General features: G+C 45.8%; 3 protein-coding genes and 1 pseudogene across 3 annotated transcripts; 2 read left to right on the top strand and 2 right to left on the bottom strand.

Annotated features, from left to right (window-relative positions):
* Positions 1-814: 814 nt before the first annotated feature.
* Positions 815-9,978, bottom strand: LOC125518040 (annotated as a pseudogene).
* Positions 9,979-15,724: 5,746 nt separating this feature from the next.
* Positions 15,725-20,479, top strand: LOC125524782 (receptor-like protein EIX2). The gene is made up of 6 exons (XM_048689812.1): positions 15,725-18,164; positions 18,280-18,529; positions 18,826-19,095; positions 19,212-19,760; positions 19,840-19,926; positions 20,011-20,479. Exon 1 carries the CDS (start codon positions 15,780-15,782, stop codon positions 17,658-17,660), a length of 1,881 nt encoding a protein of 626 aa, XP_048545769.1. The 5' UTR covers positions 15,725-15,779; the 3' UTR covers positions 17,661-18,164; positions 18,280-18,529; positions 18,826-19,095; positions 19,212-19,760; positions 19,840-19,926; positions 20,011-20,479.
* Positions 20,480-20,669: 190 nt separating this feature from the next.
* LOC125524783 (receptor-like protein EIX2) lies at positions 20,670-22,112 on the top strand. The gene has a single exon (XM_048689813.1). The coding sequence runs from the start codon at positions 21,230-21,232 to the stop codon at positions 21,965-21,967; it is 738 nt and encodes a 245-aa protein (XP_048545770.1). The 5' UTR covers positions 20,670-21,229; the 3' UTR covers positions 21,968-22,112.
* A 1,859-nt stretch (positions 22,113-23,971) lies between these two features.
* Positions 23,972-25,102, bottom strand: LOC125523561 (MDIS1-interacting receptor like kinase 1-like). The gene is made up of 2 exons (XM_048688589.1): positions 24,437-25,102; positions 23,972-24,336 (listed from the first exon to the last, which is right to left on the bottom strand). The coding sequence occupies exons 1-2, from the start codon at positions 25,095-25,097 to the stop codon at positions 23,972-23,974; spliced, it is 1,026 nt and encodes a 341-aa protein (XP_048544546.1). The 5' UTR covers positions 25,098-25,102.
* Between the last annotated feature and the right edge of the window lie 906 nt (positions 25,103-26,008).

The raw sequence follows: 26,008 nt of genomic DNA, 5'->3' as shown, positions 1-26,008 counted from the left end.
TCGCTGGACAAAGGGAACTGTATACGGGATTGTTTGAATCCTTGACATCATGGTTCAAACTGATAAAGATCTTCATTGAATATGTGGGAGTCAATACGGGCATCCAGCTCCTGTTATTGATTATTTACCAGAGAAGAGTCTCGGTTATGTCTACATGTTCTCGAACCTGTAGCTAGGGTCACACACGTAATGTTTGGTAACGCTAGGGTAGTATTGGGATAATTATGATGCTTAGTCCGAAGGTTGTTCGGAGTCCGGAGGTAAAGATTTATATATAGAAAGTTGTTATCGGGGTTTCGGAAAAAGTTTAGTTTTTTTCGGTATTGTGTTGGGAAGGTTCCGAAGGGGTCCACAAGTGGGTTCCACCAGCCCCATAGGCCAACATGAAATGTAGAGGACGCCTTGGCCTTATTAGGCCAGGCGCACCAGACCCTACCTAGCCCATGTAGCCAGGGATGGGGAAACCCTAAGGGCGGGAGGCGCCACCCTAGCCTAGGAGGGAAAGGCACTTCCCTTGGCCGCCACCCCTCCCTTGGAGGAGGGCTAGGACTGGCCGGCCCCTCCCTCACCCCTATATAAAGAGGAGAGGGGCGCTGGGGCTGGCCACTCCAAACCCTAGCCGCCTCTCCCTCCCGTTACCTCTCCTCCTCCTCACACGAAGAGACAATATACCAATATGTTGGATTTTTCTAATTCAGCATACATGCAATGTCTGACGAGACAATTAGAAGCAAAACGAACAAACTACGATATCGATATAGGATGAGCTATATATGCAAAAGAGTGTCACTTGAAGAACATGCATACCAGAGTGTCATTTCCGCTGGTTTGAAGCAAGCATGGCAATGAGCTCGTACAAAACAGAGGGGTAGGTCGTAGCTATATGCCCCAGCCATCAGTAGCCATTAGTGTCTGCAAACACGAGGGAGATAGGACTTGGATAAACTTCAAGCATGCCTCCTTCAATCCATGGCGGTGGTGCTGCTCGGCTAGAGCAAGAGTGGACACCACCGAGCTCACACCTACATGCTCACACAACTGCTTTTCACATATGAACTTGAGCCGCTGGAGATTGTATCTGTCTACCGCCACAAACAAGTCTTGCAGCCATTGCAGAAGCATTTCATCCTCTACCGCCTCTTCTTGTGTTGGCTCCGCAACTTCTGACATTTTCTTGTCCACAACTTTCTCTACTTGTCCTTGTTCCACAACTCGTGGCATTTCATCCTCCTCCATGATGTCCTCCATCTCAGGAGAAGAGTCTGTGTAGATGAAGCAAAGCAAAGCCCTAAACACTTTAGTTTCCATATTTGTGATGTGTATGACATTGGACGTAGCGGTGCCAAAGAGGTGCGCCATGAACACTTCAGACCTGGCAGCGAGCACACACCGGTGTGCAGCGAACGTCTTGCCGCCGACCTCGAATGTCACATCAGCACCCACCTTATTCCGAAGGAGATCGCTAAAATGTTGGTGCATGTCAGGCAGGAGAACCTCGGTACCGGTGCCGGAGCCAATGGCATCTGGCGTGTTGTCCTTGCACACCACAATATCACACCGGATGGTGAAACAATCAGACTTTAGACTGGCCGATCGCTCAAGGGCAGCTTCTCTCATGAACTTGTCGCAACCCCAACAAGGTCACATCTGCGGAAGTCATGGGTTTTACGAGTCGCACGGATGTACGTCGGCATCTGCTTCTCGACGTCATCGACGAGACTGAAACTGAACTTGGCCTCCACACCCTCTTCGACATATTCGTCATATAAATGGGTAATATCGAGCGAAATGGAGTCGGCACAGTTTGGGTTTGCGCCATTAGGATAGTACTCGATGGAATACTCATGGCCTCCCACCCTGAACAATTCAGTGCACCAGCTCTCGCCGTTGGGCAACTCTTTTTTTATACCAGAGTAGCCCTTGACCACGAGCAGGTGTTACACGCTGCTCGCGCCGGCACTGGCGCGCGCCGACGCCCGACATTACGCAAGAGCACGGCTTGTCGCCGTCAAGGACGGACACGCCGGCGAACGTCGACATGACAAACCTGCTGCGACCACACCGAAAATCTGCCAACTCAGTCACAGTTCTCCATTCCTAAGTTTAAGAGTTGGGAGCTTGGACCAAGGATCTGGGGAACAAACCTGGGCTTGCACCGGAGGCCTCACGGAGTCGCCACCGCAAGAAGACGATGCTGCACCACCCCGGAAAGAGAAACAGAGTTTGCGGCAAGCTCCGACGCCGCTCCGCCCTGGAAACAGAGCTTTGCGGCAAGCTGAGGGGCGAACCTGCTCACCGCCCGCTGCCCCACCCCGTGATGCACGTGGTCGGCGGGAGACGCCGTCGCTCCACTCGCTGCGCCGCCGGCGCCACCGACGGTCCTACGCGGCAACAGAGAGAGTTACCGCAGCGGCTGCTCGATGCGTGCGGCCTGGGCCTGCCAGGGGCTAAGGTTTAATAGTACTAGTCGCAAACCCGTGTGACGCACGGGCTAGTTGTCATATACTTTCTTTGTTCCAAAATAAGTTAACTGCTTTTAGTTCATTTTGCAATGGTGAGAGTATTATTTTGCTGTCTACATTGACCATATAATGATTTGTGATTTTGCAGTGATGTGTGTGTACTCATATAGCTTTGGAGACATGGGAGTTCATATATAGGAGAATTTCGGATGGTAAAACAAATGAAATTAGTATAAATAATGTTCCCAAACTCATGAGTCTTGTGAGAACTTAGTATCAAAATATTGTTCTGAGGGTCATCGTTTAAAGAATTTTGAAAATGGTTGAAGCAGTTATGCGTTCACAATTCCCCTAGAAGTATGCTTGTTGGCCATATTTGGGAAGCTGTAGAGCTACCAAATACCCTGATAATATTTACATAAACAAAGGGATGTGATGTTTTCTACATGTAACTGCCTCAAAATATGGTTTAACAACATAAAGTATGTTAAACAAATTTACTTTTTGCTAAAAGGTTTTTATGTCTATGCTATTGCATGCTGAAAGATATACGATGTTGCATCTTTGCGACTCCAAATATAACATAGTAATATTTTGTGCAACATCTGAATGTCAATGGATGGCGCAGTCCGAAGCATACTAACAACCTTCTCTCATTCTGGTTATATTATGTTTGGTTCAATGATAATACTATCACTCAATATTTATAGAAAATAGTTTCACAACATCATATTTGATTACAATGATTTATTAGCATATGATATGAAAATCAAAACTCAAAGTAAAATGTTACTATCGTGCTATGTCCAAATTGTCTTAAATTTAAAAAATAGGGAGTAATTGACTTAGCTAAAATCTCATGTATGTATAGTACATGAAAGATTATATTTATTTCATTACGTCTATACCTATAATTGGGAAAATAGTAGCTGACCCCAGCTCGATGCACCCACGCTACACTCACAAAAGATAACATATAAAAACATTTAGAAAAATCTAAAACTTTCTGGAAGAGATTGCGAACAAATGAAATAGATGCTTGCAAAGACTGGTGGTCAAATGACCTCCAAGGAGCTCTGTACAAAATAAGATAAAATTACAAATTGTGCGCAAACATACATTTTCAGTAATTTTGTTTTTTTTCTGCAGATCTCCTCGGAAGTCATTTGACCACCAAACTTTGCAAGCATCTGTAACATTTGTTCATAATCATTCTCACAAAGTTATAGATTTTTTTAAATATTTTTCTATGTTTTCTTGCGTGGGTGCACCAAGTTGGGGTGTAGAATCTACTCTCATACTAATTAGCCTGGTTGAAATTCTCCAAAGTATATAAGTACAGAATTGGTATATGCCCATTTTCCTTCAAAAAATGGAACATTCCCATTTTTTGGGAAAATAAAAAATAATTAATTCATTAGTTCCATAAACCTATACCGAATAAAAGCGGAGAATTTTACAATTGTTCCGACAGTACTTAAAGAGTATAAGAATGTACCAGAATCAACAATTCAACATGTACATTGTTAGAAAATGAATACTTTCACTAGTAGAAAAGGGGCCTATTGTCCCGGTTGGTGAGGGCCTTTAGTCCCGGTTCATGAACCGGGACTAAAGGGTCGGTACTAATGCCCTGGCCCTTTAGTCCCGGTTCAATCCAGAACCGGGACTAAAGGGCGCGGCCACGTGGAGCTCCACCTTTAGTCCCGGTTGGTAACACCAACCGGGACTAAAGGAAATTTTATGATTTTTTTTGAAAAAAAAATTTGAATTTTTTTTTGAATTTTTTTTTATTTTCAAATTCTGAATTATTTTAACCTCTAGTCTGTAATCACCACCCCTCATCACTTCTCAATTTATCCTCTAATCACCCCTCATCATTCCAAATCATCTAACTTCCCGAACGGTCACCCATCCTCCCACTCCCCCAGCCTGAGCACTCTCAACTTCCGGGTTCTATTCTCCCTCGCTCCATGTCTGCACTTGTTGTTTTCCTGACAATAGTAAGATGTCAATCCTATTAACCTTCAGGAATTTTGCTTGAGCATGAAGTGACACATTTCACTGTTTGAGTTTGAAACTATTGTTTTAAAAAACAATAATTATTTAGTAACACTAATATTTCTTGAATAATTAGTTTGACCATAGTTTGACCACAGTTTGACCATAGTTTGACCATATTTGACCAAAATTGAAATAACTGAAATAATTATTTAGTAACACTAATATTCTAGAATAATTAGTTTGACCATAGTTTGACCATAGTTTGCCCACTGTTTGAATTTTTTTCGATTTATTCCACTCTAGATCTTAAAAGCCCCGTAACTTTTTTTCTGTTAGGTTTTTGAGGATTTTGAAAATGTTTAACGGGGTTCCCCCGATTAAATTCGGATGTAACTTTTCGAGTAGATGATTTTTCATATAAAAAACTTTTTCATCCGAGTTAGTATGCAAAAGTTATGCCCATTTTTACAAATTTCAGAGAGATTTTGCAAATAAAGTCAAAATTCACATTTGCAAATTTTCCCAACAACTAGACCACATATCACATGGGAAACTTATTTTATTTTATTTTTTTGATGACATTTCCATCATTTTCTTTTGTTTTTTCTAAAACTGAAAAGGCGGTCCAGGGGGGGGGAATTTGAAAATTGCACCATTAGTACCGGTTCGTGGCACGAACCGGTACTAATGGGCATCGCACCCTTTAGTACCGGTTCGTGCCACGAACCGGGACTAAAGGTCCCATTTCAACCGGGAGTAATGCCTTTCCGACGCCCTCGCTGCTCGAACCGGGACTAATGCTCACATTAGTCCCGGTTCGTAACGAAACCAGGATCAATGCCTTTTCTGGCCTGAACCGTTGCCCCCTTTTCTACTAGTGTTTATAAATACTAATACTGGTGGAAAAACATCATGATCGAGCAAACATATCGCACCGTTACACAATGTATCGGCACCAATTTGACCTGAAATAGTATCGTAAGAAGAAAACAATTTAGATGTTGATGATCTATATATATGACCAGAATGAAAAATTATGACATTTTAATCTCTTCAGAATTCTAAGGTTGCAGTTTGGACCAAGATAATGCATTGATAGCCAGAAAAGGTTCCACTAAGCCAGGAGAATGGAGATATTTAGAGATCTCAAAAACATTCGCCATGCAACGCACTACTATAGGAAAATATATAGTTATACTATAATGGAAATAGTGAGACACGAATAATCTCTATTACATGAGCTGCTCATTATCCATGTATAAAATTTGCAACTAATTGCATTCAGTTAACAAAAAAAATTTATTTGAAGATGTAATGCAAACAGAATGTCATTTATTCTAAATATCCAAACCATAGTGCAGTAACACAAACCTCTGGATGGTCGAGCAGTTTAATGTGTGCGGGTATCTTTGGTGCCAGATGCTAATCAAAGTAGCTCCCAAATTTTAGAACCCAACCAATGCCATGGATACGAAGCAAGCACAAAGCTAAAGCAACTTCTTGTATTTATGTCAGGTAACAATCTTGTAAAGACCACTTCAAGAAAAATCAGTCACTCAATGATTAGCATAGTAGGGTACTCCATCATTGCCAATGGACACGGCGGCACCCAAGCAGCAGAGATAACCCAACGGCTGGGAGGCTTTACGTAAGATGAAAATCTTGAAGAATAGTCAGTCACTGGATGATCCGATGGGCAGGGCATTTAATTATTGCTAATCGAGATAACTCCATCAGAAGGGGCAGAGATTATCTGGACTCTATAGAGGCTTGGTGCAGAAAGCATGGCACCATGCCACAATTGCAGCGGGCCTATGGCTAGGAGGGGGACCTGCAGAAGAGGCAGGCATGAGAGCTTGCATGAATGCAAGCATATGCTACACGTACACCCAGAAGTGCAGTATCAGCGATGTAATAGCCATTGCCTATGACAGACATAACATCAGTTAATTTGTTGCATGTATATGATGCAATGCGAATGTTCTCTGATATTAACAGTAGGAACTTACGTGGCAATGTGGGGTTCCCAATCCTTGCTTGTCTTTACCTTCTGAAGTCCATGTAATCAGTCTAGTTCCTTTGCTCTCATCATTTTTTTTTGGAATCCAGTCATTTACATGACAGATGACAACTACATGTGACTCTGACCTTTGAGCAAACCAACATGGTAAGGGACTTAAGTTATTGTGAATCTAAGATTATATGAATGAATGAATGAACTTGTCTGACAAAACCTGCATAAACCTCAAAAATCTGAAAGAACTTGTCCTTAAAAGCTGCAGAAAACTACAAATCTGACGCGTAATATATCATTGCTGCAAAAGAGAACTAAAACAATGATCTAATATGGGTGAAGATAGATCAAACTGTTGACTATGAATAATTAGTCAATCTCTAAACTGACACTGTTCTGAACTATCACCTAAATTATTGGTAAACTTTCTGTGAACGTGACTATAACTAAGGAAGGAATTTAGCCAATGGAACTATATTTTAATGTTTTCTTATGTAACATAGGGGATCTAATTTAAAGCACATTCAACTTGCTAGTAGAGGATAGAGTAATTATAAGAGTACGGAATGCATACGTGCATTATAGAACTTTACGAAAAAGATATCAGGGAGCAGTTCACTCACCACTGTACCAAATTTTTTTCTCGTCAGTTTGTCTCACCGAGAAGTGGGATGCCTATAACCGTCTCAAGTGTCTCTGTCCTGATCTTCTGATTTCTTGAGTCCTCAGCTAATGGGAGCGCCCAGAGGCACAAAAAATTAAGCTAACATCACGCATATGCACATGTAGTTGATTCACACTGAACATAAAAAAATCTGCTCTTGCGCACATGTGCATCGTGCGACGTAGCAGTGTAGCATGAGTTCGCCCACAAAAGCAATCAGCAGCAGAATCCTGCCCTCGCCACCATTGGGGAAGCGCCCACGAAAGCAATCAGCGGCATCACCTACGATAAGCAAAGGAGAGCACGACCAAATCTGCTCTTGGGGTCATGCAAGAACAGTAGGGGAAAACAGCGGCCGTGTGGAATCGAGGGGCAGCTTTTTCGGATATAGAGGAAGGAAAGGAATCGGTAGTGATTTTAGGGGAGAAGTTTCTGAAACCTAGATCAAGAAGAGGAGTCACGGCGGGGGTTTTTAGAGTAAGAGTCGTGAGGTGTTGGGAGATGAGCGGTTTAGGGAGGAGGAGTCCAGAGAGAGATGGATAGGGATTATTTTTTATTTTCTTAGGAGGCGTGAGAGATTGAGAGAGAGAGAGAGACGTGAGAGAGAGGTGGATACCTGAGATTGGTTTTTTAGGTTTTTTCTTTTACTGTTTTTTAAGGAGGCGTGGGAGATTGAGAGAGAGAGACGTGAGAGAGAGAGAGATGGATACCTGAGATTGGGTTTTTAGGTTTTTTCTTATACCGTTGAGATTGTTTTTCACAATAGAATTTATGAGTCGATCTACATCGTAATAATTCGGTCCCACCAGATTAACGGCTTGTAAGATAGATAGATTAACCTACTCCGTGTTATTGTGCTTTACTGGGCGTTATTGGGCTCACAGCACTGTTTTGGGCAAAGCCTGAAATTTAAATTGAGCTGAAATTTTTTTGAGTTAAAAAAAGTGTTTCAAAAACAAATCGAGCTGAATTTTTTAGGATGCAAAAATGTAATACAATGAGGAAACTCAGTGTGCCGCCGTGGTTCTAGTCTCTCGGCATCGGATCAAGGGAAGATGGTGTTGCCTCCCACGCAGGGGGCGCCCCGTCTCACTAGTTGTTTGCACGACGGAGAAAGAGGGAGGAGCGGGGGAAGGGGATGTTGGTTGATGGGTGATGGGATTCCGGTGACAGCCACCGAGGTGTGGGGTAGCAACAAAATGTGATGTCAGCATCCATGTAGTTTACCATGTCTGTCATATGGATTACTACTACCTCGGAAAAACAAAAATTATGGATTTGTGTGAAGGAATTAAAAAACAAAGCACGCTACATGATCTTTTTTTTGTATGTACGAACATTTTTACCCTTGAGGCGAGCGGTTGCTACACCTCGCAACCGGCTAGACAAAGGGCATGTTTGGTTAGAGGCCTTACCATCGTGCTTCGGAAAAAAAAATGTTGCCTGAATACAGCCTGAGAGGAAGACATTTTTTTGGTTCATGTCCATTGCCTGACTGATGTGACTTGGGTGATTAAAGAATTTTCAAAGAGAACACCGTACAGCTCATAGGCCTTAATTATCTCCATTCCGCTGCTGCAGCCCGCCTGGCGCATGAAAAGGAACGCCTGGACCAGGCTAATCCGGCTGCCTGGCTAAATATTTTATTTCCTTTTTTTCTAAGTAAACCAGGCTAATCACAAACCTGGGGACGGCCAAGCAATGGACATGAACCAAAAAAAAGGACAAGGCAATGTAGTAAACACGATGTATAAGTTAGCATGGAAGGAAACCAAACACAATGAACTATCCTAATGGCATAAGTTAGCAAACATCTTTTGTTTTTTTATTGTGTGTGCCAAGGAATTGAGTGTTTTTTTTGTTGTGTGCCAAGGAATTGAGTGTTTTTTTATTCACTAGAAGTTAACGCACAGTTTGCCGCGCTCATCTTTTGTTTTGGAATTAATTTCCTTTTCCTCTCAAGGGTTATTATGGGAATGAACATTTGTGCATAGCACAGAGGCTGTCGAGCAAATGTGGATCCCATTGGATGCTATTGGGTTGGCGATGTTGTCCAGTCCTCCCGGTTTTGGGAAGGTTCCAATCAGTTTTTGTTTATTCTTTCCTCTACTTTTTTCATGTTCAATTTTATATTTGTTTCTAGTTAGCCAATATATTCAGAATGAAGATTAGTTTTTGAAGGTCAGGAATAATAACTTAAATTATTGAACTTTTTCAAATTCGTAAATGTTTTGTTCAAAATCGTGAACATTTTTTAACAATCCGTGATGATTTTTTCTGTATTCGTGAACATGTTTTAAATTTAAAAACATTTTTTAGTCCCCAAACATTGTTCAAAGTTTCGCGACCATTTCTAAAAAATCATGAAAAGGTATTAAACTCGTGAACATGTTATAGAATCCATGATTTTTTTCTGATATTTGTTAACTTTTAAATTATGTAAATTATTTAAATTCGTGAGTGTTTTTAAAATCAATTAATATTTTTTGGAAGTTCACAAAAAATAAATTTTATGAGTGTTTTTTAAAAAAATTGAAAAATATTTTAGTAGAATGCCGGTTCTAACACTTCCATATTCCTAGGGAGATCGGTAATTGTAAGGATTAGGTTTTATGAAGTGATTATTTTTTCAACACCACTTAAGAATAGATTTTGCCAAAAAAAACCTATGAAGAGATTCCGTTAAGGATACGGCATGGCATGGGTAATGATGGGTGTGCTTCTCCAACTCCTCCGCTCTGTTCGTTGCTCCCTGCCTCAACATGATTTATTCAGCAAGGTTGACCTTGTGTTTCTCTTTGGACACTGAATTTGCAGATGCCTACTTTCTTCATTCTGTTCAGCCCAAAATTTAGTGAATTGTCGGGTGAAGTAATTAATTAGTCATCCTTTCTGGTTGCTCTTTAGTCTTTACTGTGTGTGATATTTAGTTGCCACAATAATTACATTATGATCAAGATCTTCTATGGACTTAACCCAAACTTGATACTATTTCAATTTTCTCTGCATTTCAAATATGCTTTGATTGTTTATTCCGTTGACAGTTGACACGTCGTACTGTCAGTCAGCGAGTTAGCGTCTGTTGTCCGGTCGGGAGGGTGTTTCCATGGTCACTAAATCTTGTGGTCTCCTCCGTAAGACCGTAACTGCAATCAACACGGAACCATGCTTGACAGTAATTAACTGAATCCTTGCAAGCTTAGTGTAGCTGCTATCCTCTTCTTTCTGTAAACCGAATAGCAACATATCTCAGGCTTAGGCATGGCCTGTGGACTGCTGGTCCGTCACTCACAAAGAAGCGCGAAAGAAAGCACCGGCGTTTCCTTACCACAAGACGGCGATCAACCCACCATTGACCCCCTTTCATCTAACCGCGACGTCCGATCCACCCCGTGGTGCAGAGGCTCCCTTATCCAGTGTCGGCATCTGCTCCTCGTTGCAGTTACTCCTTGTGATGGACAGAGAAAGCTCAGAAATGGTTTTCAGAGAAAACTTCGGAGATGGCATGGCAAATCGATCCTGAAATACACGCACCTTCGAGGTAATCCTCTGCTTAGATGAAGCTGCAGGAGCCCAGTGAACTATACTTTCCTTCAAAGTTTGCTGGCTTGTCTGAAAACGAGTGTTTACCGAAAAAGGCTTCCGCCCCGTTTTATATATAAAGTAATGACCAACAACACACCGGTACAAACGCACGCCACCACAACACACGCACACACCCAAGACAAGATACATAGATGCTGAACGCAGCGACACCACCCCAAGCACTACAAAAGAAGTCGGGGCCTCGACCGTGAACACGCCACCGCGAAGAGATGAAACCGCATACGACGAACCGTGGGCTCCAAGGAAATGACACCAGAGCGCCGCCACCGCCCGACCCGAGGGTCAGAGTTTCCCTGGAGCAACACGACGGGCAATGATGGCCGCGACAACGCCTTCAAGAAGGGAACGAGTTTTGCCGCCGCCGGTCTGTCCGAAGAAAGAACAGGTTTTCACCCCGGCCAAAAGTCATCGCCACCGGACTTACACTCCGGCGACCATGCCGCCCACACGACCATAGTCACCGGACAGCACCAAGCCACGAGCTCTGCCCGTGAGCACCGCATCACCACCATCAGGGCCGCCGCCCCGACATCCAAGACCTCGACGCCACCTCACCCGCCACCCATCGCTACCCCAACCAAAGAAATGGGTGGAAAGGCCCCGCCTTTAGCACTCCTGAGCAGCCCCCAGCGCCGAGACCCACTAGGCCGGCCAAAACTGGCCTCCATCGGCTCGTCCTGCCGCCGGGCGCGAGACGAGCTCGGTCTTGCTGCTGGACGCGAGACGAGTCCGGTCCTGCTGTCGGGCGCGAGACGAGTCGGTCCTGCTGTCGGGCGCGAGACGAGTCCGGTCTTTCTACCAGGCGCGAGACGAGGTCGGTCCTGCTGCCGGGCGCGAGACAAGCGATGGACCGCAACCGGGAGAAGGCCAACCCTTTGATGAAGGTAGTGCCCGAACGACGAGGAGAGGAATCGATGGTCGACGGGGACACTCACCGACGGGCCAACGCCAAAGAAGTCCGGCCGCCGCCGTGAAACGCCCCCGACCACCGCCGTGAGCCACCACCATGCCATGGCAGCCCACATCCACGCCGGGGCCCCGAGGAACCGCCCAGAGGCCCCACCGACGGCCATGGGCCAGATCCGAGGAGCAAGCCGGCAACCGCCGCCACCCCTCCAGAAGCCGCGACCATGACGAGCCCCGGCCACCGCCCTGCGCCACCAGCCGGGTCCCCGGCGACAGATCCGGTCGGATCTGGCCGAAAACCGGCTCGCCCGCAACCTCCTGCATCGCCACCGCGTCAGATCCACCGCCGCCATGAGAGCGCCCACCACCACCGCGAGGCCCTCCACGCCACCACCACGAGCCAGCAGCCCCGCCGCCGGACCATGAAACCACGCCGCTGCGCCCCCCAAAGAGCAGCGCCGTCGCCCGAGCAAGGCGCCCTGCATCGCCGCCGCCCAAGCAGGGAGAGACGAGACCCCACCGCCGCCAACACCCAATGGGCTTCGCCCGCCGGTGCGAACTGGCGGCGGCGAGGGAGGAAGACGAAGGGGAGGGGGGCCGGACGGCGGCGCCCTAGGGTTTCCCCCCGGTCGCCCGCGGGGACGACACGGGAGGAGGAGGTCAGGAAAAAGGACGACGGGGGGACTTGCATGAAAATGAGTGTTTTACGGAACCGCCCGAAAGATTAGGATCGCACGAGGCGATCTAGGAGGCGACGAGGGTTCCCTGCGCGCCGCCGGTGACGCCGCCGGTTCCCTCTCTCTCCGCCGGCCGCTCCGGCGGAGGGAGGGAGGGGAACCTCGGGTATGTTCGCTAGGTGGGTGTGTGGTAGGGTTAGGGTTGAGGGAGACGCTGCCGAGGCCGTTGCTGTGGTGTCGCGTCCGAATAAGTTTCTCCGGGCTCCGTTCGCGGTCAGGCGAGGCTTTTGCCTTCGTCTAGGAGCCAGCGGGGTTGGGGATCCCCGGATCTCGTCGAGGTCGCGGGCTATGGTGGCTGGAGGTCCATCGGCACTGGCCGTTTGGGTCCTCAGATGGGCGATGGATGCAGGGAGACGAAAACCCTTCTTCTTCCTTGTTGGTATGATTTGCTGCTGCTGTTCTTCTCCTTCCTCTGCGCTGATGCTGGTGGGAGATCCTGCTTTGCCCGGGCTGATGGCCCGGCCACGGTGCTGGACCGGTCGGATGACTCGAGTTCTCTTCCTTCCGAAAGAGACACTTTTCGCGGCACTCAAAGCCAAAGATGGCGACGGCTGTTGCAGGTATGTTGGATTGATGTCCATGCCCTCTCAGCGCTGGTGTCAAGAAAGGAGGAAGCAGCATGGCGGCAATTGTACCGAGGTCGAAGATGATGACCTGCTTGTGACTGGTTGCAGATACTTCTGCTGCAGGGGTCTTCTCTCAAGATTCAGGGATGATGACACAGGGCTCCGGAGATCTTCTTGTGTTATGGTTGTCTTAGGGTACTCTAGGTGTTCATGGTCCTTTGTGTTTGCGTTTCAATGTGCTTGTAAGGGTCAACTACTTTGTACTGATTTGTGATGTGAATAGTAAAATTCTCAAAACGAGTGTTTCAATTAACTACATTTTTTTATCATGACATCTTTCTACTATTTTTGGATACAAAAAATTTCCATTAATTGACGTTTCTACCTATATTTGTTTTCTATTACTCGCCGTGCAACATCAACAGCCGCTTTGATAGACTCTAAATAACCACTCCCTATATATTTTTTCTATAAATTCTACTTGGTTTTTTTTTCTCATCTTCCATCCTAAAACTAAATAAATAAATTCTCCTCTTCTGTGGTCCACTCTCCTGCAGCCCACGAGCCTCCGTCTCACCGACCTGCCCAAAACACCTCATCGGGAACAGCACCACTGAGAGCACACGGATGTTATATAAGTGAAGAGCACCACTTGGTTTAGTAGAGGTGCATGCTTTTTCTTCCATTTCTCAGCTCAGTGATTCACATATGAGTGAAGATAATTCGAAGTGTTTGGACACATATATAGTTTTCATTATATTTCACTTACCTATAGATTCGTTCATTTTTGAATCAGGTTGGGTCTATAACTCTTTATATGCAGTGGAAGAGCTTTTACTCCTTCCTTGCTGCTGTGGTTGTGCAATGATCCATAGGCTAGGAGCTCAGGGCATGCAACTTCAGCTCCGCTCTGTTCTCGTTACTGAGATCACGGCAATGCCACTTCTTCTTCTGAATGAGTGCATGAAGTGATTACCACTCTCAAGCTTGAGCCGAAAACCAGCTCTGAACTTGTCTGCACTTTCTCTGCCCGTGTACTTTCTCTGCACTTGACTGTACGTGTTCTCTGCTATGCCGCATGATCCATCGCAGGTTGGCCCATGGAGATAGATGCCTTGGTTCAGTACATGGTCATTCAGCGCAGCTCCAGTCAGCTGGAGAAGGGGCACAAATATAGAAGGTGACACTGCAAAATGTAACAATCCCGAGGATGATGTTATATATCAAGTGCTAGTTGAACAGTTATCGACAACAACTCTGAAAACAGAGAAAGAAAACAGGTAGCAGAATTCTGCAGACGCGAAGGCTACTAACAATAATAGTACTCCCTCTGTAAAGAAATACAAGAGCGTTCAGATTACTAAAGTAGTGATCTAAACGGTCTTATATTTGTTTACGGAGGAAGTATAAGACAAGCAACCGTGAATAGGACAGCAAAACGTTCTGAGAAAGAAAGCCCGGGCTACCCACAATGTTGTACCTGACTACCTAAGCTCGCCAAAACATACTGGTTTTTCTTATGGAACAATGTCAAAGTTAATTATTACGTAGAAGCTCTGTCATTGTGGAGACATAAACCAGCCACATCAATCTAATTATAACAACCCAGGCACGATGGAAGGAGCATATTTTTATTACTACAATATATGATGCCAAAGTTTCTGTCATTGTGGAGACATAAACCAGCCACATCAATCAATGACCAAAAAAGAAGGAGCCTATCTATACAAGCAACATTTTTGTACAGTAAATGAGACATAGGGACAGGCAAATCGCCAGCTAATTTTCATAGGAGATTTTCATAGGGCCACAATGAACGCCATGTTTGGTTTGTGCGGGATTGCAGGTTAGAACAAATAGAAGTCACCAGTGTTGTCAGTTACTAGCTTTTTTTAGAAAAGAAGTCACCAGTGTTGTCAGTTACTAGCTAGGTTTAATCTTCCATATATTTTCTTCTATATATCAACGGCCTTTTTATCTGTCGAGAATGGCTGCGACATGCGTGTTTCATCACTGTATATGAATCTTCGATTGTAACTGAATATCACTAGGTAGTGTTTGTTGGAGTTGATACGTTGCTTGTTTGCAATTCAGTACGGTTGTACTACATGGGAGATGTGGACTGAATCGGTGCCTCTCTCTCTGTGCAGTGTAGAGCTACTGGTTCAGAAAACAAGAAATAAAACGGCGATCAGTCCCTGAAGCCCTGCCCTGTAGCTGCAGTCCGACCTTTGATAGCTCCCTATACTTTGCGCCGCAACGCCGAGCAGCTAACCGTGGTGCGATGGAAGGAAGGACGTGGTCGGCGCAGGCCTGTTTGGTCATCTTTGTTTGCCAAGGACAACGGAAGCACAGAGAAGTTCAGAACTAGTTTCCAGGTGTGAAGCTTGAGAGAGATCATTGTACAACCCTGCAGAAATTAATTCTCATTGGCCTACTTCTCAGGGATGACTGCAGCAACAATGACTAAAAGAAACAGTAAAACTGCCCTGAAATTATCTTCACTTATTTATAAGCCCACAAATGCAAGGAAAAGCCTGCACCTCATATAAACCAAGTGGTGGTGTTCACTTGCATAACCTGCACGTCACACACACGTAGGCGAATTCAGGCCTTGGAGCATGTGGAAATTCTCCATTCTGACGTACACTTGGCCAAAAAACGTGTGTGCATGCTTGCTCACAGGGTTGCCGTCAGATTGCCAGTCAGCCAGGGACATGGACTAAGTAAAAACATGGACCAAAATTGCTTGCAACTAGCACGAAACTCTGTTCGCAGCGGCACGGAGAAGGATCCATAGTCTTCCAAACTCCTGCTCATATGCGTCCTAGCTGCTGCCGACTTGCTGGCCTCCGATGCACTTCAGCTCGGGCCGGCCGGCGCAAGCTGCATACCGCGGGAGCGGGACGCCCCCTGCTGTCCTTCAAGCGCGGCATCACCAGCGACCTCTTGGGCGTCCTTGACTCTTGGCACAAGGAAGGCCAAGGGAACTGCTGTCAGTGGAGGGGCGTCAAGTGCAGCAATCGGACCGGCCATATCCTTAGGCTTGATCTTCGTAATCGGCATGCGGAGACACAGACTATCAATGAGAACATCTTCCCCGGAGGGTACTATGGAGACACGGCTTTGGTTGGCCAGATAAGTAATTCTTTGCTCACCATGGATCGTCTTGTGCACCTTGATCTTAGCATGAATTTCCTCCAGGGCCCAAGTGGTCGCATGCCGGAGTTCTTGGGCTCTTTGACGAGATTGAGATATCTCAACCTCTCTGGCATACCATTTTCTGGCAGAGTGCCCCCTCAGCTCGGCAACCTCTCAAACTTGCAGCATCTTGACCTCTCATGCCAAATTGGCACAGGACGTATGTACTCAAGAGACATTTCATGGGTAGCACGCATCCCTAAATTGCGGTCTCTTGGAATGAATTCAGTAAACCTCAGCACGATAGTTGATTGGCCTTATGTTGTCAACATGATTCCTTCTTTGAAGGCCCTCAACCTTCGGTTTTGCTCTCTTTCAACCGCAAATCATTCACTCCCACATATTAACCTTACCAAACTCGAGAGGCTTGATCTCTCCGACAACACCTTTGCACACCCAATGGCAAGGGGTTGGTTTTGGAATTTGACAGGCCTCCAGCATCTTTACCTTGTCGGCACTCAACTGTACGGTCAAGCTCCGGATGCACTGGCACATATGACATCCCTCCAAGTCCTTGATTTGTCAGGTAATCCTAACATGGGAGGGATGAGCAGTACAAGCTTCAAACACCTATGCAGTCTGAAAATTCTGGACCTTTCTTGGTGTCAAATTGTTGAAAATATAAAGGATATTATAGGGAGGATGCCACAGTGTCCCTTGAACAAACTGCAAGTGTTGCGTTTGGGCTACAACAATATCAGCGGAAACATGCCGGATCAGACAGCACACCTGACCAGCTTAGTCGTTCTTGATATCTCTGTGAACAACCTAAATGGAGGCATACCGCACGGGGTGGGGCTGCTCTCTAGTTTAAGCAGACTTGATCTCTCTTCCAACAATCTCAGTGGACCTGTGCCATCTGAGATCGGCATGCTCGGCAACTTGACCATGATGAATCTTGAAGGCAACAACTTGACTGGTGATTTCACTGAAGAACATTTTGCAAGTCTAACGAAGTTAAAGTCGCTGGATTTAAGTGGGAATTCCTTGAGGATTACAGTTGATCCCGATTGGATACCACCCTTCAGTTTAGAAGAAGTAGAACTTTCCTCTTGCCAATTAGGTCCTTCATTTCCTGCATGGCTTCAGTTCCAAGTGGATGCTCTCCGGGTGGAGTTATCAAGCACAGGTATAGTTGATAGGCTTCCTGATTGGTTCAACACTACATTTGCAAAGGTCACATATCTGCACATCTCCAACAATGAAATTAGTGGCAGGTTGCCGGCAAACATGGAATTCATGTCGCTGCAATTTTTCTTTATCAATTCAAATACACTAACTGGTGAAATCCCGAACTTACCAAGAAATATTACCTTCTTGGACATGTCCGAAAACTCATTAACTGGAAATTTGCCATCAAACATTGGGACTCCGGATTTGATTTCATTGGTGCTGATCTCCAATCAAATAACTGGTCATATTCCCGAATCTCTCTGCAAAGCGGAAGCCTTGTATGCCTTGGACTTAAGCAACAATCTTCTTGAGGGACAACTTCCTTAGTGTTTTGGAGTGAAGAACATTTCCTTTCTCATGTTGAGTAACAATAGATTCTAGGACGCGTCGATTTGGTGCCCGAGCCCAGCTGCACCTGAAATCGTGGGCGTCTGCTCGGCGCTTGGGATCCGTGAAATTCGCTCTGACGCGTCTGACGCGGAGCGTGGGAAATTGGACGTGCAGTGAAATACGGTAGGAAACAGTAGCGCATTCGTGGGCCCAAAACGTATGGGTGGGACGGCATTCGCGCAGAGGAACTCTGGTCCGTGACCAGATCGTTAGAAGGCCAACCGAGCCAGGGATCAGATAAGGCAGTGGACAACTGAGCCGTTTGTCGAACGTCACCCTCATCTAAGCTCGTTCAATCTGGAAACCTCGTCGCCCCTCCTCCCCCCAAACACCGTTGTCCCCGGTTTGAGTAGTTCCTTGCGGCGGCGCTAGTTCTGCACCGGCGGCTACTGGAATAATTGATGATTCTGGGCTTGAGTTCCTGCTCGATGTCGTTGACAGGTTTGTTCCCGCAGATCTGAAAATAGTTTTTGAGGATTTGTTCTGTATGCTACCTTACTTGTAGAAGAAATCTAACAAACGGATCTAGGTGGTGACCATTGCTATCTTCTTGCAGGTTACGAGAGGAGTTCGCCGAGAACCTTGTGCACCCAGATCCGGTTCCTCTGGTCTTTTTGCCCAACAGCGGAGCCGGCCTTTCCGTCCCTGCAGACTCGAATGCTGTGTCTGGATGCGCTCAACAGCTTGGCGGCGATGGGACTGGTAGGGCAGCAGTTGGGGTCTGCCTGTCATCCGGATGCATCTGCAACAAGGTCGGCGCAGTCGACTGACCGAGTCAATCGAGAGGCACCTGGGTGGACAAAAAGGTCTGAGCAGAAATCCTCCCGGGGTTAGTCTGTATTTTGTTTAACTGTGACTGAACGTTCGTCTCCACTGCACATGCTTTGTCAGTAAAATGAGCTTAGTTTGCAATAATCGCTAGCAAAAAGACCATATTCAAATAGTAAGCCGTGGCATTGCAGCCAATCTGTAGTTGTGCCTAGTTTAACAGTCAGAATCACATTCACCATACTGTTAGTATTTTGCAGTAGAACTAATAGACAGAATACTATTGTTGTATTAGAACTCATAGTCTGAATAATGAACGCTTGGAAAAGTACAGATTACGGCTGGGCAGTGCACCACCTGGCAGGACACCATGTCCCTCTTGGATGAGCGCTTTGGAGCAATCGATTGGCAAATACGCAGAGGAACCTACAAAAAGTGTAATACACCTCACAGGACACCTTGACCTGAGCTTGGATTAACTGGGTGAGGCGTATGACTTATACAATCTCTACTCTTGGGAGACCCGGTTTGGTATGAGATATGGTAAAAGGAGATTAAATGTCGAGAGGACAAATGCACGCAGGAGATCGTATGTGGTTGTTTGGTAAGTAATGAGCTTTATTCAAATTTATTTTATTTTCAGAGAAATGCCATGCCCCTTGATGTGTTCTTACATGGACATTTGTGTCTGATGTTATGTCTGGTTGGCCTAACACGCAGGGCAAACCGGAGATTTACGAGCACCCGTACATGCCCCTTGATGTGTTCTTACATGGACAGTAGTGTCTGATGTTCTGTTTACATGTTTGACTGACGGACAAAAAAAAACTAAACCATAATATGGCAGGGTGGAGCTGTCAGGAGTACGAATTTGTGGTTGCCTCAACTAGCTAGTGTTAACGTCTCAGGTTTAGATCATGGACTGGTATGCTGAAATGTGTTTTGCTACTGACACTTGGCCAACATGCGGAATACAACAATGCGTTTGCCAGTTTTTGAGTGAACTGTGCGCATGGCTAGATTCAAACTTTTAACTGCTAGAATGGTTAAATGCAAGTACTGTAAGGCAGGTGGCAGGATGCCATCCCTCAAAGCAGTATAAGAGTGTAACATCCAGCAGATGTCGTGTTGCCTTTCACCGTAGTTGCATATTCAAAAACATTTGAAGCTAGCGTTGCTTGGGATGGCGCCAACGCCTGCTGAAGCCGCCAGGTGTGCCACGACGATGAGATCTGAATTGGTGGCTCTAGTGGCAGATTGGAGATTCAGGTGAGGAAGTTTCATGTTCTCGCGCCCATCTGGCATTTTTTCAGCCATGGAGGATTACTAAAACTATCACTGTTCGCAGTCATCTTCCTCTTTGTCTAAGAAGTCGGTGTTGAGCGATTCGAGTATGACGCAGCTGCCTGCACAAGACGGTGGCGGAGTGGACAAGGTAAAGTAGCATGGCACTGTCGCTGGTTGTGTGTTCTGGTACATACTTTTTTCACTGAAACAGATGACCTCGATGCATTTTCAGGGAGAGGTTATCCAAAGAGATTGCTGTGGGATTATCGTGTTCAAGATGATGGCACAAGTTTACAGAGAAGAAGGATACGGCAACCACGATACTGCAACTATGCAGAACGCAACGGCGGTGACAATGATGTGGACCACGGATCTCACGTAGCGGGTGCGGTGGAAGATACTGAATCAGCTGAAGAGGAGGAAGTGAGCAGCAGGGGTCCTAAGCTACGCCGTACGCAGGCGTAGTATGAAATGGAAGCATGAATTCGTAACAACGTATGTTTTTTTTTTAAGTTCAGATATACTATTACTTAACTAACCAAGTACAGGGACCTCGTCTGCTACAATACCCAGAATACAATCTGGAGGATAGTTTAGCCGCTCCCTACAAACTTTATTACAAACTCCCTCTCTTGCTAAATAATGAGCTGCACTATTAGCAGACCTCCTAACCCAAGTTACATTAAACTCTTGCCTTGTCCTGAGCATTGCTTTTATCTCTTCAATGACCTGTTCAGCAACTGACATGTTTTTACCCGGGTCATTGAGCATCCGTACGACAGCCATACAGTCCATCTCGACATGCAGTTTCTGAAGGTTTAAGTCTATGGCTAATTTAACTGCCCTTTTGCGGGTTAGCAGCTCCGCGTGCTCAGCCGAAGCGAAGGCTGCAAAGGACGCACGTGCACGTGCACGTCATTGAGCGATGCATTTAATACGGGCTCGGGTGGTAGCTGTTTGTGAGTCCGTCGAGTGAACGGCTCAGCCGGGCTCAGAAAAGTTACCGAGCCGTGCAATACTACCTGATCCGCGAGAGATGTGCGACGGGCCGTCGCATTCATTGCGCCGCAGAGCTATCGTCAATACCGTGAAATACAGTAGGGAAATACAGGATGGAGCGCAGATCCCCACGCCAGCTTGCGGTATGGATTTCGGGAGCATCTGAGCCCGAGCTCAGAAACGAATTTTCGCAGATTCTATGGCAACTTCCCATCGTTTCTAAAATATTGGAGAAAATTGACGTTTCTTGATCTATCACACAATAGTTTTTCCGGAAGGTTGCCATTGTGGATCGGAGCTTTGGGTGAATTACAATTTCTGCGGCTAAACCAGAATATGTTTTCTGGAGAAATCCCACCTACCATCTCAGATCTTAGTCACCTTCACATTTGAACCTAGCAGGTAATGGCTTATCAGGTGCCATACCGTGGGATCTATCAAATGTGACAGCCATGACAGGAAAGTATGTAAAGGATCCTATGCTTGACTCATATCCTTATGGTGGTTACTCGTATATGTTCTATACATATAATTTTTCCTCAGTGATCGTTAAGGGACGTGAGCTTGATTATGGTATTGGCATTTTGGATTTGGTGAGCGTTGACTTATCTTTGAACCAACTAACTGGGAGAATACCAGAAGAAATAGCTGCTCTTGATGCATTGATGAACTTGAATCTATCGTGCAACCAGTTGAGTGGGAAAATCCCAAATAAGCTTGGGGCCTTGCAGGCTTTGGAATCACTTGACCTCTCAAGTAACATGCTTTCTGGTGGAATCCCTTCGAGCCTGTCAGATATAACCTATTTGAGTTACTTGGACTTGTCTGATAACAATCTCACTGGGAGAATACCATCAGGTCGTCAGCTTGACACCCTCTACACCCAGCAACCTTCCATGTACAGTGGCAACAGTGGTCTATGTGGCCCTCTTCCAAACAGTTGCCCCGGAAAGAATTCAGCAACACAAGATTATCCAAAAATGAACGAGCATTCCTTTGAGCCAATAACCTTTTCTTTTGGACTCGCTCTGGGATCTATTCTGGGTCTCTGGGTGGTGTTCTGCGTCCTGTTGTTTAAGAGAGCATGGAGGATTTCTTATTTCGGCCTGATTGACCAGACATATGATCAGATGTATGTGTTTGCCGTTCTTACATGGAAAAGCTGGGCCAGAAAGGAAGCTACAAATTGAGTAACAAGAGCTCTGAAGAAGCATGAAGCAGCATATTAAGCTGAGATGTTTATTTCCTTTAAGTTAATGTAAAGGATAATGATGATTTAAATTTTCTATGCATGTATGATAATACTTTTGAACTCTTGTATGATAATGATGATTCTTAATTGTCTATACTGTTCAGTTAATTGTTTGGTCCGTAGCTTCATCGTTCAGAGTTTCACAGTTGGTCACTCTGTTTTTCATGTGCTGCGTATATACTTTCTGTCGAACACACCGTCTTGGTAAGGTGTACAGGGCCACAGGGGTGCTAACACCTACTTTTTTTAGCAGCATGAGGATCCTTTTCCATCGTCGCCTGTTGGTTTGTGCTCGAAGGTGAGTTGGGAGTCTGTTTGTCCTCTAAATGTGTGTGTTTATGTTGTGATTGTATTTGTGTCAGATTACACGCTGTTGTTCATGAAATTTCAAAGAAAGTGTAAGTTATTTCAGAATAGCACAACCAACCTGGGGAACAGCTCTTCTCCCTGTGTGTCTGAAATAGTTATTGAGATGGGTGTGTTGTTATTGTTTGTAAGAGGAGGGTGCAGCAGCAGCAGCAGGATTGACGAGTCCTTACTGGAGAGTAGGATGCATCCTGCAACGCATGGCTCCACTCCACAACTTCCTCAAGGCTAATGGATTCGAATTCAGTTCCTTAAAACTAGAGATGCTAGGTCTCTTATTATTTGTGTGGAATGAGTTCCAGGTGAATCTTGTAGTGCTTCCTGGGGACATCACAAGAGGCCCCATGTAGTATCTACTGTTGTTAGCTAGGAGAACATGTGCTCTGACTGTTGTTAGCTAAGGTTCAGTCTTCTTTAATGGTTTTTCTCCTAAAAAGAATGACTCCACATGGATCCAGATTTGTTGTCGCCAATGGCCGAACAACAAGTTTCAGAAATTCAGCGTTAGGCTTTTGAAGATATAGTATTATCGTTATAGCATCAAATTTAAGATGGTTGAGTGCTAGTATGTTAGGTACCTTGCATTCAGGCGGGAAGTTCGCAACCATTTGTTTGCCCTGTCCCTTGCAACTGGTAGAAGAGCAGGTCAAGCTCCTCCCTTGGCTTTGGGGCATCCTGAAGCTTTTCTTGCCAAGCAAAAAGAAAGCAGAGCCACCATCTGATCTGGAGTAGCATACACTTCAAAGTACCACAGAACATAAGCTCTGTCAATATCAGTTAATCAGCTGAGCGGACCTCACATGCCACTTTACCTTTTTTCACTTGGATAACATCCTTACTGGTGATGTATCTGGAAAAAATAAAGTATGCGCCCGATACAATTCATGAAAAAAAATGGAGATTGACACAACAGCTAAATTATTTATATTCAAGCAGACACAAACAACAAAATCTTTCATAGACCCACCATACAAACTAAACTGCAATTCGTAATCAGTATATAGTATATACACATCTACTCATAGGGGGAGGTTACATTCAGTACTACAGACTATCAGCTGTTCTGCATTTGTTAAATAGTCGTGTTCTGCATTTGTTCTTTCCCATCAGGTGCCCAAGAAGTTCATAAATTGGCTCTACCGCAAATACTTACAGCGGCAATACTTCCTAAGAATTGAAGATTTTGTTTCCAGAAACATTTAATGTTCTGCTGCCAACTTAACTCAATATTCTGTAACGAAGGAAATTAATTTTGCAAGTTCCAAATGAGCAAGCACTCCAAAGCCTAACATTATTGTAGATCCAACATAAGGTGTTACTTCGCATGTGTGAAGCAGTCAGGAACATAATAAACAGTGTTTCTGTAGCATTATGAAAATCTTCCTGTTCTCAAAATATGCATGCACAGATAAAAGCAAGAACAAACACTATTACGAGAGAAGGCAACATTTTGAAATAAAGGTGCTCATTGCAATCAGGGGTATCCATTTTGTTTCATTTTCACGTGAACAGTAGGGAAGGCCTTTACTTTTTCCTTTTTTTAAAGTAACTACGGCACTTGGCTTAGCCGGCGGCCTTACAGGTTATAGCAGGTGAGAAGGCCACCGAATCGGCCACGCCCACAGCCGTGGTGGAGTCGTTTGAGAGCCAGCTGCATGGACGGCCTTTGCTGCGGATCATCGACAGTGCAATCCACACCCAGTCTGAATACGCTCGCCATCTCCTCCATGTACCGTGCTTGATCTGGGATGCCCTTGTCCACAGCAATCTCGAACCATTCCAGCTTCTTTGCCATCAGCTCACTGCAGTTGTCACGAGCCCATATGGCCAACTGACCATCCACCCCATTGGCCACCCGCCCTGTGACGAGCTCCAGCAGCACCACACCAAAGCTGTAAGTGTCTACCTTCTCCGTCAGCTGGCTTGCGGCCCTCCCATATTCTGCAATTAATCATTTATATGACTAGTTAGTAAATAACCACACTAGTTGTAAGATGGAATTAAAAAAAAAGTCAGTACATGAACCGAACCCTCACCGTACCTGGAGCTGCATACCCAAAGTTACCAAACAAAGTCCCCACGATAGGCAATGGTTGGTCGAGCCCGGCCATGTTCATCTGGGCAGCACCAAAACTGGCTATCACGGCCTTGAAATTCTGATCGAGCAGGATGTTGATAGAGGTGATGTTGTGGTGGACAATCGATCTATTGCATCCGTGGTGTAAGTGGCAGAGCCCTTGGGCCACGCCAATGGCGATGGCCTTCCTCTGCGGCCAGCTCAGCGGCAGGTCGCCCTCCTCCCGCCGATGCAGCCACTGGTCCAGGCTGCCGTTCACCTGGTACGTGTAAACGAGCATGATTGCATTTTCCCTCTGGATGAAGTGTAGGACATTGACGATGTTGTCGTGACGGATGCTGGCTAAAAGGATCATCTCCGACTTGCAGCGGTTCTCCAGATTACCGTCCACTATTCCGTCCGAGTTCTGGAACTTCTTGACGACCAGCGTGGTCGGGAGACCGATGCCAGCAATGCCCTGAATGTGGACTAGGTAGAGTTGTTCGTCTTCCCCAATCCTTCTGCTAGCCCACATGCTTCTCTGATTATTTTCAGTAAGGCTGTCAACTATGCCTTGATCATTGAGCACAATGGACATCATCTCCACAGGGCGGCTGGTGCGCCGGAGCAGCCGTGATCCAGCCATTTTCAGCAGCCACGTAGCGGGGGAAGAGGTTGGCTTCAAAGGTGCTGAACCTGCACACGTATTTTAAGTATGAGAGATAGAGATGGATGCATCTTTGTACACCTATTTTGAGTTTGAAAGCCAAAAGTTGACAGCCACTAGAAAGGTCAGCAAATCTGAAGAATGTTTGGGCCTTTTGAAATAGTTGAGGAACTTGCTTCAAGCTTTGAGTGAGAGACAACGAGACCTTGGTAATTTTCAGTGTGCACAATGTATTTCGGGCTTTCAGCATGGTTCTTCAAAAATGAAATGATTGAAATGATGGTAAACTTGCTGTAGCCTGCACCTACTGTCACTCTTATGTCTGCAGCAAGACATTCTACTAGGATTCAGCTACTAGTGCAAATACATGATAACATTCAGAAGCTGAATCTCACCTGCTGCTGTAGAGTAGAGAGGAAGCTGTTCAATTTAGTCAGGGCTTGGAACAGGGAGGGAGCAGAGAGGGGGCATCAAATTAGTTGAGGGGAAAAGTAGAGGGACCGTAGGCGAACGTGTGAAGGAAAGGAATTTGACTGTGGATCACCGGCGGTGGAGATGAAGGCGGACGGAGTTGGAGAAGAAGGCCGCAGTATGTGGCACGGGGGCTCCAAGCGGTGAGGGGTTTGGCTTTGGAAGGTCGACCCGCGGAATTCGTGGTGCCGTCCGGCCGTCATGCTGCGGCCGCCTCCCACGACGGGTCAACGGCACTTCACCCTCCTCTCGCTTGCGCAACCACAGCGACGGCGGGCGTCTCCCGCCTCTCTGGCTCCAAATCGGGAGGCATTCCCGCCGACAGACCATGGATGTATGGGTGGAGATTTGGAAGGACGGCCGTTGGCGGCGGCGGCGGCGGCGTTGGAGGTGGCAGTGGGGATCCATTCCATGTCCAG

Source organism: Triticum urartu, chromosome 7, assembly GCF_003073215.2.
Source record: "Triticum urartu cultivar G1812 chromosome 7, Tu2.1, whole genome shotgun sequence".
Classification (NCBI taxonomy): domain Eukaryota; kingdom Viridiplantae; phylum Streptophyta; class Magnoliopsida; order Poales; family Poaceae; genus Triticum; species Triticum urartu.
The sequence above is the reverse complement of the archived record's forward strand: the minus strand, read 5'-3'. Positions and strand labels throughout refer to the sequence as shown.

Excerpts from the sequence above, each read along its gene's own strand:
- LOC125524783 (XM_048689813.1), top strand. The coding sequence starts at position 21,230 with ATGACAGGAAAGTATGTAAAGGATCCTATGCTTGACTCATATCCTTAT.
- LOC125524782 (XM_048689812.1), top strand. The coding sequence starts at position 15,780 with ATGCGTCCTAGCTGCTGCCGACTTGCTGGCCTCCGATGCACTTCAGCT.
- LOC125523561 (XM_048688589.1), bottom strand. The coding sequence starts at position 25,097 with ATGGCTGGATCACGGCTGCTCCGGCGCACCAGCCGCCCTGTGGAGATG. Across the intron at positions 24,337-24,436 it reads CTTTGGGTATGCAGCTCCAG|AATATGGGAGGGCCGCAAGC; the intron begins GTACGGTGAGGG and ends GATTAATTGCAG.